Genomic DNA, 14,734 nt, shown 5'->3' with positions numbered 1-14,734 from the left:
GCGTATGAGCTATTATTTTACCGTATCCTCTAAGTACTCGACGTCACGAGCGCGTAGACGCAAGCAAAATCAAATTCGGAGTTACGATGAAGATTTTATGAAATTATGAAGGGGAGGGGTAATCTAGTAAATTCACTATTTTGGATAAATTGTCCCTCATCATTTTATTAATTTCTGTTGATATTTTTGTAAGCCAACGGGGCCCACGCCCATTCCTCCTATGTCCCAATTTCTCCAAATCACCACTCATTTTCTGCCACCTCACCTTACTCTCTTCTCTCTCAAGCTCTCGCTCTCATCTCTTTTCCCTTTCGTCTCTCTCTCTTCCTCTATTCACTGGTGAAGGCATATTAGGACTAGAGTGGTCCTAGGCTTACCCTCACTTGTAAAAATAAGATTATGCCTTGCAACCTGTGAAGTCTAGACTTTTAGGTTTGACTTTCCTTGATAACGTTGTAATTATACCACATGCTCAATTTAGCTTTAGGCTTTTCTCTATTTATGGGTTGTGTCTGCTAGGAAGAAATGTTCAAAGATGTGGCACATCTCACTTCAAAAGGTTTGTTCATGCATGTGCATTTCACGTCTACATTCCTGTTTCATTCTGACTAGCTTAGTTGTCTAGTCAGCCGTGTGCACGAATTTCCAGCAAGCTAGGCACGCAATTTAAGACTTGCCCACAAGTGCTAACAGACAGCTTTATGGCGAATGTCTATTTTTCACCCTTGATCTTTTCAGATCTTTTTGAAGCTTGCCATGTGTCCTATGGGTTGAAAAACGAACCAAAGCGTTTTGGGTTAAGATCCTAGCTGGTTCATTTGTTTCTTTGGGGGTTTTAGATCAAATTTCCTAGTGAGAGAAAAAGAGAAATGGCATTAAGGCCTCACCTTCCTCCTTGTTCTTCATTTGTGAAACCCTAGTTGCAAAACCTTCTTACATGCATTAAGCACCCAATCATTGAAGAATAGGGTTGCATTGTCTTTGGTTTTACATTAAATTTGTGGTCAAGTGTTTGTAGTTTCAAATCTTTAAAATTGACCCATTTTAGGATTCTCGTCGGTTTCTTCCTTCAACAGTTTGACTGAAGAAACTGACTATATATCATTGCCAAATCTTTAAAACTGACCCATTTAAATCCAGATCTATATATCATTACCATATCATCATATGCATAGTTTGTGTGTTGGTCTCAGTGCCATAAGGTGAAGAGCTCAGGAGGAGCTGTCACTTCGTGAAGACTGAAGAAATCCATCTTGTGTACAGCAAGGTTGCATAAAGGTACAAGCAGCTTCGTAGATTAGGATCTAGAATTGAGCTTGTGTGGTTACTTTGTAAGAACCTTGATTATACTAGTGGATTGGACTCAGTGGAGAGTCTCCGGTTTTTTAACCAAAGGTGAGTTTTTCCGACCAAAAACATCTTGTGTTCAAAGTTATTTATAGTGTGCCACATATCTCACATACCTACATGCTACATGTATCACTGGAGTATTTAATTAGTATGCGCTCACAATCTTGCTCACTTGACAAGTTAATAACTTGGAACGAACTAAGGTCATGTTGACTTGGATAGATTTTGGTATTTGAAATTGGTTATTAAACCTTTGATTTATCAACTAACAAATCTATCTTAGTTGACTAGCAAGCTTGACTAGTCAATCTAGCAGATTATCATTTTTATATACAGGATATTCCGTCTGGTACTGATTTCACAACCCTTCCCAACACTTTAAAGAAATCCAATCATTACTTATTTTTAATCCAACAAATTTCATCCCAAATTAAGTATAATATTTTAAATCGTCATTTACCACAAACTAATAACATTTAAATTAAACCCATTATTCACTTTTAATTATTAAAAAAAAAAAAAAAGTGTCTTTCACTTTTTGTTTTCCCCTATTCTTCTTAAGTGTCGTATATTTAACCATTTCAAATCTCAAATTTATAGATTAAAGAACAATACAGTATGTAAAACTCTAATATCCTTTATAAAACATTTGTTTCTATTCTATCCTACCTCTTACCTTAGTTTTAGAGTTGCAAATTTTTAGTAATTCTCTTTATTGAGTTTAATAATTCTTTCAATAGTGCAGATGACATCATGCAACGGTCTTAGAATATGAAATTTATCGAGGATAATTATGACTACTATGAATGAATAAAATTATATGGATATGTTAATTTTGACTATATAATTACTTGGATGTATATTATGATGTTTTGCATTTGTAATTTTATAACCACTATTCATTTTTTTCTTCTATATTTGTGTGAGGTCCCTCTTCACAAGAAATCCTAGCTCACCAGTGCCTCTATTAGCCTTTTTTCCATCTCGGACGTAGGCCGAGACCGAGCCCAACAACCACCATATTACCACTCTTCCTCTAGCGAACCACCTAGACCACCATCACTTCCCCTAATGTGCTCATGACACCAGGTTGATGGTTCGAACTACACAGTGGCCACTACCACTATTCATGATTATTCTGGCGATTTCTCATCGTTTTCGACAAAGGTGAGTCTCAGAACTCCCTCAATCTTTCTCATCTCACTATCCTAAGTCTAATTAGGTTAGATGTGCGTGTTGGTGATGTTTTGGTGCAGGAAATACCTTAGGGACCCTTCCTCTGTTTTAGGGTTTAGGATGAGAATCCAACGGCTTTCAACCCGTTTTCCAACCATCTTTGGCCACGACAGGACCAAATACTAGTATAACTCCTTTCCTCTCCTCTTAAGCTTCAATTTGGTATGTTGAATATGAAAAATGGTTGAGATTCGAAATTTTCGGCCAAACCAGCCCAAATCCGGCCTTCTTTTTCGTTAGGTTCGGCAGGTGTGACCCACGAGCCCAAACGGGTCAACCCGACCCAATACAAAAAAAAATAAAAAAAATAAAGCCCAAGCCCAAACCCGAATCCGACCCCATTTAGGAATCTGGCTTTAACAGAACATTCCATCCTCACATGGAATATTCCGTTAAAGTTAACTGTTGGTCGTTAGTTGACTATTTTGAAATTTTCTCAGAAACCCTTATAGGCTAATTTCAACGCCCTAAGTCTGTTTTTGACATCTATTTAGTGAAATTTCAAAGTTTTAACGTAGTTGACTATCGGGGCAGTTCAGTTGACTTTTTAGGGTTGATCATTAACTTTTCATTGACTTTTTACGAAAAGTTGTCTGGGACCCTTCTTAGCGTATTTCAACGCCCTAATTCCAAATTCGCACTTCATTTTTCCAAATTTAATCATTTTGGTTGAGTTTTACTAATTGGTCCCAATATTATGCTTAGGTGCAATTACTATCGAAAAGTATGGCTTTCCTAGTTCGAACGGGTTGCAGCCTCATAAGTATCTGTGAGTGGATCTTTTCTTTTATATAGTATATATATTTGTTTAGTTTCTACATACATATTTAATAATGAAGTTTCTACATGGTTGCCATAATTAAATTAGCATTTATAAAAAAGGTCGTAATGTTGAGAATAATGAAATTATTCTAAATCCTATGAGATGAACATGTATGCGTACTATTATAAGATGCCTTAATTATATTTGTGGCCAGGAATGTTATGTTGGCTATAATTATCAATTTACTATTACATGATCATAATTATGTTATCCGCTCATCGTATGCTACATTGATGTTTGTACTCGCTCGGGCTAGGACCAGGCTTCACGTGTATGTTCACATCGCACTAACAAATTCACTTTCGATCCATATCTTGTCCTAGATTGATATAGGCAATTGGGACTCGTATGTGACATGCATAACGCCAGTCTTCAGGTGATTGTAGTACTAGAGCATAAATCATTTTTACACCCGGTCTTGTTCATGTCAGAATACTTCTGCATGAATTCGTGTGTCAGCATACGTCGATGAGCACCTGTTAGTATATGTTCGTTTATTCGAGATATTGTGATTATTGAATGTTATGTGTTTATTTACGAAATATTATTAAGTATTGCATTCTCGATGATATTTCTATTTACGGTAAGTATTTTCATGCTATATGTAGTATGCTATATTTGGAAACTATACTTGTTTTACGGCGAGGGGTTATACATTTTCGAAAAAGATTTTACTAAGCTTTATTTTTAGGCTCACTCGCCCTTATTTTTCGCCCTTCTAGGTTTAGTGGCAAAGCTTTCGTGTCAACAAGGATTCTTGGCAAACACTGGTTAGGAGAGTACCTTTGATGGTATAATTCTTATCCTACTTTTACTATACATTACTTATGCTCTGACATCATGTGTGAATTAGGTTTAATCAGCTCACATGCGCACTCTTGCATTTAAGCACTTTAGGTTTAAATTTATTCACATTTTCCACCTCGTTACATTTTATAGCTTTGTTACCTTTTGGGTGTTGGCCAGCACAGCTCGATTCAGAGTCAAGATGGACATTTCGGGTCGGGGTGTGTCAATTTTGGCCTAAATTTGCCCCAAAAATGAGTTTTGGGTTAAAACTCATATTTGCTTCAAGGGTTGGAGCAAGTTGGGGTAAGTTTAGAGCCTAAAATTTGAGTTTTACTCCAAAGGTTCGAGTAGGTCTTAGTGAGGTTTCCTTTGTTTCTAATAGTGACCAAATATAGAAAACTTTATAAAACAAGGGCAGCGTCCCACAATGCTAAAATGTTTAAATGTATACATTTCATAACTTGTCAATTAAATGACTAAAAAGTCATTATGTACTTTGTCTTTCTCTCCAACGCAAGGTTCTAAAAGACATTAGACACTTGTTGGGTGACGGGTTAGGGTCTAGAGTCTAGGCGGCTGGACGGAGCTTAAGCGGAGTCTAGGCGGCTGGACGGAGCTTAAGCGGAGTCTAGGCGGATTTAAATAAATTATAATGTATTGTCCATCGGTTGAGACATTAGTAAGACTAAAGAGGGCCAATTTGACTTTGGAAAATTCAGAATTGTGAAATAATGTGCTAATTTGACTTTGGAAATGCTGTATGGCAGATAATTGATTGGATCACTGACATCCATTTGTTCTGGGGTTTAGGATTGTTTCTCTACCAGACAACCTAGACTTCATATCTTCAACCATCGTGCCAGAGTGTTTCCCGTGGAGATGGTTTAGAAGCTGAAACAGTGAGTTCCTTTTTTTTTTTTTTTTTTTGGTGAAGAACGGGGAGTATAACCCAAAAGAGAAAACTATAAAACAACAGCAAAACTAGGTCGAGGGACTCTAGCAGCATCATCAATGAGATCTGGTCTAATCCAAACGGGAGGCTCATCGAAGACAAGAACGCAAATATCCATATTAAAACTCCAGTTAACCAACTAATCCACTACAATATAAACACCGAGTTTTTTTTCAATCAAGCGAACTGGGGTAATTCAAGCAGAGCACCGATTTCATGTTTCTTTCTTGGCCATTAGGGTAGAATGGCAGCATTCGGTAGATCTGTGCTGTTTCTGCATATGTTTTTGTACATGTTTTTGCTGTGCTGGATTGTGTTACTGTATTTTTCTCTAAAAATTTGTAGCTCCTTACCTAAAACAGATAACTGCTGACTTTATTGTTGCCCCGACCTAGTCATCCAAAGTAAATTATACATGGAGATGATTCAGCTTGTGCGCATGCGATAAGGCTTTTTTTTTATTTTTTTATTTTTTTATTTTTTTATTTTTACGGCACTACGTTCCCCTAATAGCACCCCTAAAGATCTTTCATTTATGTTAAAACAACATATGCCATTTGGTATTGAGTACTCTTTTCTTTCGGTCTCGAGTACTCTTTTGTTTGTTTCTTACAATTTATACATTTGGCCAGTGTTGGTCTGGTCATTCTCTTGTTTGAATATAAATAAGGACATTATTTGACCGTAACGGCACCATGAAGATGAACTCATTCCATGCAAGTTGCTATCAAGCCAAAGAGGCATGAACGCTCAACAAATGTCAGTCTGGTTGAGCAGCATATAAGATCTCTATATGGTATTGTCGTTGACAAAACTATTCCTTTAAGTATATAATAATGCTCCACGTTTAGCGGGATATATAATTGTATCATAATTGAAGGAAGATCAAATTGCTGGCCATCATGCAGCATATGGAGTTGTTGTCGATATGAACATGAAAAGTCCTGGCTAGCACATGTGTACAACGCTCCTCTCATAGATCACGTGACCCCGACGTGAAAGATATGGCTGTGAGAGAGAGATTGTACACGTAATACGCCCGTTGAATGAAAGAGTTTTCAGGTGCAAGGAAACAAAATCCATGTAAATGTGTACAATGATGTAAAATAGCAATTGATAAAATAGAAAAGAATTCATGATCAACGAAATTAATCGTTTCTTTTGTGTATTGCTCCACTCGGTTGCCAAACTAATAAGATACAGTGACTGATGAAAAATGACAGCCAATAAACAGTAGAAACAGTTCTTCATCTCATTCAGATGCTCAAACCAAACCGAAAAGAAAAGGGTAAAAGGCAAAAGAAGAATGCACACAGATAACACGGCACCCACGAAAACACGAAACCAATCCTTGTAAATGAACCTCGGCAATTCTTACAAATCGACAGCCAGTTCCACCTCGCCTTAGGCTTCAATCCAAACCCACATCTATCTACATGTTTTTCACACTTTCTCAGCCACTATGTGCACTCCCAGGCGCAGCCTCCTCTTTCAAATCCTTTTTTTCGTCTTTCTCCTCTGAGATGACATCTGAGCTATGTTCTTCGGCTGCTGTTGTCCCATCATTCCCCTCATTATATTCTGCAACCTGGGGAGCCTTAAATAGTTCGTCATTTTCTAGTTGGGCTAACTTCTCTTTCGATTCTCCCTTCAGAAGCTCTACCGCCTCTAGCATAGTCAGTCTTCTCTCAGGCTGACTATGAGCACATAGTAGAGCCACAAAGACAACTCTTTTCAGCTCATCCTCTACATACTTTCCATTGAGTTTGGGATCTGCTATTTCATCAAACTTCCTCTCACAGGCCAATGGCAGTGCCCAATCAGTAATCGTGCGTTTCATTGTTACACTCACTTTCTCAATGGGTTTCTTGCCACTAGCAAGCTCGAGCAGGAGAATGCCGAAGCTGTAGACATCACAACTCTCTGATGCTTTCCCTAACATAGCATATTCAGGTGCAAGGTAGCCTAAGGTACCTTTAACTCTTGTGGTCACATGTGTAGCCCCATCCGGGATTAGCTTGGCAAAACCAAAATCAGCAACTTGAGCCTGGAAATCTGAATCAACTAACACATTGCTAGCTTTGATGTCTCTATGGATTATATGTGGGGTTGCATGATGGTGAAGATAGCTGGATAAATCAAATTAAAACAATAATATGAGAGAGAATTGCAGAGAGAGGAGAAACAGCTTTTACAGTTAAAAAGAGGAGAAACTTGGGTTCGGCACTTACACAACTCCTTCAGCAGACCCAATTGCTATATTCATCCGCCGGGTCCAATCAAGAAGGCATTCAGCTGAGTGCTGGCCATGAAGATGGGAAAGTAGGCTCAAATTTGGCATGTAGTCATATACAATTAAACGCTCTTGCCCTTCTGCACAATAGCCGCGTAAACTGAGCAGATTCTTGTGCCGGACTCGTGCCAGTATCTCAACCTCAACAGCAAACTCCATGTCTGCTTTGTTACTCCAGACTTTTAACCTTTTAACTGCAATCTGCATACATATCGGTAAACATTGTAATATATGCATTGATTTCAAATCTTTGGTTTTTGAAGGCAGAGGGTATCTTCACCTACTTAACATTTCATCTTTAGCACAGAGTTGAACATAGTAAATATTAGAGTGACTCTTAACTAATTCTACATGGAATTAAACTGGCTTAGATTAATCATTTGCCTGATCTTTTCAGAAAGACTAATGGACTTTAGTAATTGTGCACATGATATAACTTTTACAAACTTGTTCTCTCTCAGATATCTAGATCATCGTAACAGTGGTATGGCTTGAACCAAGCAATCTGGTAGTTGCAGGTGCGAACTGCAGATATAGCGCATCTAGAAGCCTTGTGCACATCGTCACCTTTTAGCTAACAGTATGTATAACTAATATGCCCAAATATTGGAACTGTTGATGCAGTTCTCAGTTGGGACGTGAGACCGATGGGTAGAAAATAATGAAACGAAAACTTATTATCAACATACATCAAGCATGCCTCATCTTAAGCAGCTATTAGTCAATCTTAAGAGTTTGTAGCATTAGCGCTCACTGCCAAATGACAATGAAAATCGACTTGCCTCATGTTTAGTAAAATTGGACAGGCATATACCCCACCCATGATACTTGTACAAATACTATCTCCGTAGTATATCTTCCTCTCAGAGGGTGGATTCTACCATCTGAATGTAATAATGGTTTCACTTGTTTTGAGAACTAATCAGCACCATTCAACCATATTTCAAATGCACTGAACAGCTTATTCGCAGAGGCAATGCTTTATATTCGATCATTAAACCATTAAAAACATAAAACAGAAACTCCGAAAATCCTATTCCCTAATAAACTCACCCACAACAAAGAAATACCAAACTAGAACTTTCACTGTTTACAAATCAAGATTTATTAAAAAGATCACACCAGTGGTTCATAGATAAAGCATATGAGTGTTTTGTCCTTACAAGAGAGTCCAAACAATGCCTACACCTATGTCATCCTCCTACAGAGAAAAATTGGTCGCATCCCTAGTTTTTCGTTAGGCCTAATCCAAACATTTGATCTAAACCTAGCACTGAAACATCAAGGAATCATATTTAACCACAAAAGCCAGCTTTATGTAATCCTTCTAAATTCATAATATAGCAATTCAAATATTGAATTACTCCAGAATGCCAAACAATATTAAATTTCCTCTAAATCAAGCAATATAAGAAATTAACTTACATTTCCAAAATCTATAAACTTAATGGATTAAACAGTAAATATAATCAATGAGACTTCAGACATTTAACTAAAAATCAACAAACAGTATCCTTTTCCAGTTTGCACGTTTTAATAAAATCAAGAACAATGCCTAATCTTTGTTTTTTCATAAAAAGAGAAAATTAACAAGATCGATAATTATGTACTGTTTAATGTTAACTGAGTAACCAACAAAGATAACAAATATAAACATAAACTGAAAAAGTTAGTGATTACTTGTGATCCATCCCAGAGCTGACCCCAGTAAACACTTCCAAATCCTCCCTCTCCAAGTTTGTTGTCATAATTAAAATTGTTTGTTGCTGCATGCAGTTCCTTCAAGGAAAAGACCCTCCATGTTGGCTGCTTCTTTCCTCGTACTTTTCTGCAAATGAGATTTCCATCAAATCAAATTGAAAGCGAGATATATACCAAATTAGGTGTTTTAGTGAATCAATTTTCTTCACAGCAAACAACCAACTGCTCTAAGCAGATGTATAATAGCAGAAAGCCTGCTCTACTACTAATAAACAGAAACCAAAAGCAACCCGAAATCCATAGCAAAGAGGCCAGCTACTAGGCAAATTCCAGTTGATACTTGATACCCTTTTCTTGTTGCTGGAGAAAATGGAACTAAAAGGATGCATTACTGCTAAATGATTGTCAGTGGCCAAGTCATTAGAAACAGGACAGAACAAAAAACCAAGCATAGTCAATCCATTGATGCCTGTTTGTAATTTTGACTGGGTCGTTAAGATCCCACTCAACCTCAATTCTTTAGCCTATTATTTTCTCATTCGAAAGCTACATTTCGACATTTGAATTGAAAAATTCCCCTTTCCTTCTCTGTTTATCTAGCTAAACCCAGAATGCAAATCCTCCATTCAAATTGCAACCCATAGAAATATTAAAATCTAAGAAAAAACCAGAACCTAAACCCACTTCAACTTTCATTTTATCATCCACATAATCATATCATAAGATTTTCTCCAAATTAGAATCCACTACTAATTAAATAATAAAGCAATATTCTTAAAACAAATTAACCAACAGAAATTATCAAATTCAGCTGGGAAATAAACAATGATTAACATACCGAGAAAATCCCCCTCCGCAACAAAACATTGGACGAAAAGCCATAGACAAACTCCCACCAACAAAACTCGATTATTCAGTCAATGAGAAAACGACCCCACAAACCCAAATCAGCTCCTTTTTCTTCTCTCGTACTTTGGCCAAGCTCCCTTCTGCTTCTTCTTCTTCTGAGTCTTCTCAACTCTCTCTCTCTCTCTCTCTCTCTCTCTCTCTCTCTCTCTAGCTTGTTGCAGAATGGAGCTGAGAGAAAAAGTAAAGCGGAAGCCGATGAAGAGGATGAGACGATACCAAGCTTGGAGCTTCGGTCATTGGGTTTGTTCGTGGGCAAAAAGCTGCAGTATTTTGGGCGAATGCCGCGCTTTTCTTTGAGAAGCTGAATGATAACAGACGGGGATTTGCAGAAAGTCCACACCCTTCTTCTTCTTCAAGCTTCCTTCTTCTCTCTTCTGTGTTTTTTAAAAGTTTTTGGTCCACCTGTTACCATTTTCTTCAATATTTATTTTCAAACCGCACCCAATTTTTTATTTCAAACCGCACCCAATTACGGTTTGTATTTAATATTTTTCATTTAATTTATTTACAGTTTTGTCATTTTTCTCATATTTATTAGGAAGCGTTTTTGTTCACAAACCATAAACTATGTTCATTGTATGTATAATTAGTTGCCAAGTATCATTTCACCTAATTCTATTTAATTTTTTTTCAAAATTGAAAATGTAACATTTAAGTGAAGGAACACGTAACAAATGATTAGGTGTATAATGAGTATACACCATGGTTTATAGTGATAGCAAAAATGCTCCCTATTTACTTCTTTTGTTTAGCAATGGTTACTAGTTTTGTAATCGAAATCAAAATAAGTAGTTAAATTTCAATTATGGATTATTTATGTATTTTTGGGCTAGTGAAAATTCAAAATAAGTAAGATTGATATAAATAAGAATTCAGTTAAAATATGTCTATCTATTTATATTCATATTATGTCTCGAATTTATGATAAATCAATAATATAGTTTACTTATATTATAATATATGAATTGATAAAGCTATCACACTTCAGATTTATCTCGACTTATTTCTTAAATGAACACTCTATCACTCTGTCATTCACTACGAGAACTAATCTTGGAGCATGAAGCGAAACTTTACACCATATTACTTTGACTCAAAGGGTGACTTTCTTGGAAATAATTGAATTTGGGGCCAATACATTACTGTTCCAACATCCAACTCATAATTAAGGTTTCGTTTGGAATAAAAGAAAGTAGTTACACATGCATGAGCTTTACAATTAATTGCATTAAAATATGATATTATTGGTATGAATTTGGCTTTAAACCGTCCACTTCCTTGGTGGGGTTTCCTTTGTTCCAAACGGTGACAAAAGACATAAAACTACATAAAAGAAGGACAATAGTGGTTGAGATTTGCATGACTTCTCGCTGTGATTCTTGAGAATTGAAATCAATAGAATTAGTTCTTGAGATTGTCCATTATCAATCATTTTAGTCATTGGGTGAAAAATTATATTAAATTATGAAAAATTATGTTAAACAAAACTATCCTCAATTTAATAAACAATAGGCCAAATGATTTGACCAAAATTGAGGATATTTTTGTTATTTTATTCTTATTTTATGGAGATTTTTTACGGAATGACCAAATTAATTAATTAGGGACAAACTCAGAGATCAATTCTATCTATTTCAAATCTCAGGGACTAAAAATGAGGAGTTATCCAAATCTCAGTGATCATTTTGGCTAAAAAGTCTATTTAAATATATACGAAGAAAGTTAAAGTTGCACTATAAAATTAATTGGTAATATAAAGAGTAACTCACCTTATTTATAAATTCATGCCTCCCATCAATAGGAGATTCATTCTCAACATGGCCCTCACGTGTGGCGAATTTTCAAGCCTAACACGTGGACTACACAATCAGGATGACGTGGAGCACATGTGGCTGTTGGGCTTCACACGTGAGGCAACCTGTTCTAATACCATGAAGAAAGTTGAGATTCTATCATAAAACCAATTGGCAATATGGGGAGTAACCCAACTTACATATAAATTCATGCAAGGTCCCTCGTCCCATCAACGTAAGATTCATTCTCAATAGTATACAAGTAGCTGTTATTTTCAAGTGATGACTCTGTTGCCTATTAGTTTTGCATACATGTCATAATTTAACATTTAAAAGACTAAAATGTCATTATGCACTTTGTATTTTTCTCTGATGTCTCTGTGAGTTTTCCTAGCCTTGGCAATGGTGGATTGCAGTGAGAAAGCCACTAGCTGATCCACTTTTTTTTTAAGGAAAAAAAAAACACCTACATTACAAAATGTGGTAAGCGTAGATTTCCTCTCTAGTTTTATTTTTCTTTTAAATTCCTTCACGAGAATACATGTTAACTATTTTAGAGTGCTAATAATAGCACTCACCCAAATATTTGATTTGTTTTGACGTCTACAAAAGTTAGTATCTAGTTTAGTATGTAAAATCAACCAAAAGTTGTACAAAATGTTTTGAAATAGTCTCATTTTCACTATCTATAGATAAATTCAAAAAAGATGGTGCTATCTCATAAGATTAATGTTAGAGACAACAAATTTTAAGATGTTAATGACGTGCTAATGTTTTATTTGTTCTCTGTATGATCCTCTTCTGACCTTATTTATCCACAAGAAACAAGAAATTATCAAGTTAACTGGTATATAAAGAGTATGTGTCATTTGTGTCATTGATCTAGACAAAAAAGATGTGAACATTGCATGATTGCAATAAGAAGGAAGAATATACAAAAAGCAAGAGATCTCACATTCTCCTTCAAACTATATGATAGATTGTGAATAGGTTCAAAATCTTTTACTAGTGGAATAATAATAACAGCCTTTTTTCTTTTCTTTTTTTTCTTTAAAAAAAAATGATACTATTTACATTAAAAAGGAGTAAGTGATTAATGGAATAGCAATATTTGTGATTCAAATTTGTCTTTGATGATAATCGAACTTAAGATCTGTTATTTACAAGTAAAGAGAACTACCACAAACTAGTGGCAAAATAATACTAACAGCTAACACCTTATTTTGTGGAAATACTGTTCAGTCGATCTCAAAACTTTCTTGAACCAAGTGAAAACAACTTTCACTAAACCAAATGATCGTTGGTGAATAATTATTGATTTACCAATACGAATCAACCATTTCATCTGCCCCAGAAGGTTTTAACTTTTCTGTAATTATTTTTCAAAGTGATTTTTAACTTTTTAATTGTTCATATTATGCTGCATTTTAAAATTGAACTACTTCATTGACTGTTGTTGTTTGCGAAATTCCCCTGCAAAACTAATGCAAGAAGAAGCATCAAATAAGTAATAGAATATGCCAAAGTGGCTGGAACAAGTTGATTCTCCATCTCTACCTATAAATAATTGATCAAAAAAATTTAAAAAGTAACACAAACCAAGTGATGACAATAATAATTAGCCAAAATTATATAAAATCTCTTCGAGAAAGCGACAAAAATTATTTAAATACCTTGAACACAGTGATGTGATTACGCTTATGGTGCAATAAGCAATACGTTTTTTGTAAGGTGAAGCTTTAAGTCTTAACACGTTGAGGACAATAGCCGTACTCAAGTTGCGAGATTTTTTGATGTATTCAAAATATAGGGTATTATGCCATATATTATTATATAAGTGATGAAATTTTTTATATTTTTTCTTTCAAGTATCTCTTAAATTATATAGTTAAATGTAATATATCGTCTCTTGTTCTGAACACACTGAAAAATCTCTTATCCAAATCTAACTTAAAATTTACAAAACTAAACGTCTAAAACGGTAACCTACAAGTCGATGTCGTACCAAAGTGGCAGTGTTTTTGGTGAGTCCTAGAAGACAAACCTTTGTTTGATTGGAGCTTTCATAAAATTTGGCAGTTGTCGATCAAGGTTTATATGGAGTGACAGTTCTAGAAGGATGCACTGCTATTCTTGGATTATATGTAATGCATTATTTCTTCTTCATTTGTTGCACTGCTATTCTTGGATTATATGTAATGCATTATTTCTTCTTCATTTGTTTGGTAGTTTGTAGAACAACTTGTCGTTGATTGGAATATATTCTGTTTGAGAGCATTAATTTCATATCGAATAAAGTGTTTACAATGTCAATTAGTTTTATTTCGAAACGCATCTCAACTTTCTTCATTTTCTCTTTTGGTTTTTTGTTTTTTATTGTATTTCATGTAACATAGTAGATGTGGGCTGTTGGTTAGAGAAGCTCTCTTCTATGCACTCAAGTTTGAATTTCCCTCCTCGCAATGTAAATAAATTTAAATTAAAATACACTTGTATACAAAAGACTGTATTTCCTAATAACTTATGCTAAGTTGTCACTCAGTACTATGATATGGTAGTATTCTCTTTACTTGGAAGTGAGAGGATCTTAGGTTCGAATCTCGTTGATGATGAATTCGATGCTAAATTAGATTGTCCATTGTGTGATGTAGCCGAACCCTCATCTCTTTAATGTAAAAATATTGATATACTAAAAAAAATTTGCTACGTTATTTTCAATCCACCGAAAAATTTAGAATAAAAGGTTATTTTTGACTCTTTATTTAACACCTTCCTACCAATGTACACGAAATAAAAGGAGATGAAGGAGAAAGATACGACATGTCAGATGATCTTTCCCAACCAAACCCAGCTAATACCACAAAAGAGGCAAAGACTTTGAAATATAA

At 35.4% G+C, this 14,734-nt stretch overlaps 1 protein-coding gene across 1 annotated transcript; it reads right to left on the bottom strand.

Moving 5' to 3' along the window:
• Positions 1-6,247: 6,247 nt before the first annotated feature.
• Positions 6,248-10,462, bottom strand: LOC103942794 (PTI1-like tyrosine-protein kinase At3g15890). The gene is made up of 4 exons (XM_009352997.3): positions 9,983-10,462; positions 9,124-9,271; positions 7,382-7,644; positions 6,248-7,279 (listed from the first exon to the last, which is right to left on the bottom strand). Exons 1-4 carry the CDS (start codon positions 10,024-10,026, stop codon positions 6,604-6,606), a joined length of 1,131 nt encoding a protein of 376 aa, XP_009351272.2. The 5' UTR covers positions 10,027-10,462; the 3' UTR covers positions 6,248-6,603.
• Between the last annotated feature and the right edge of the window lie 4,272 nt (positions 10,463-14,734).

Source organism: the organism of the source record quoted next, unplaced genomic scaffold (genome assembly GCF_019419815.1).
Source record: "Pyrus x bretschneideri cultivar Hongxiangsu unplaced genomic scaffold, Pyrus_bretschneideri_v1 Contig20, whole genome shotgun sequence".
Classification (NCBI taxonomy): Eukaryota; Viridiplantae; Streptophyta; class Magnoliopsida; order Rosales; family Rosaceae; genus Pyrus; species Pyrus x bretschneideri.
Note: the sequence above shows the minus strand (reverse complement) of the source record. Positions and strands in the feature narration are given on the sequence as shown.

What these genes read in the sequence shown, in the direction of transcription:
- LOC103942794 (XM_009352997.3), bottom strand. Translation starts at nt 10,026, where the DNA reads ATGGCTTTTCGTCCAATGTTTTGTTGCGGAGGGGGATTTTCTCG. An exon ending in TGCGGAGGGGGATTTTCTCG is followed by an intron (nt 9,272 to 9,982) that starts GTATGTTAATCA and finishes TCTCATTTGCAG; the next exon opens with AAAAGTACGAGGAAAGAAGC. An exon ending in GGGTCTGCTGAAGGAGTTGT is followed by an intron (nt 7,280 to 7,381) that starts GTAAGTGCCGAA and finishes TGATTTATCCAG; the next exon opens with CTATCTTCACCATCATGCAA.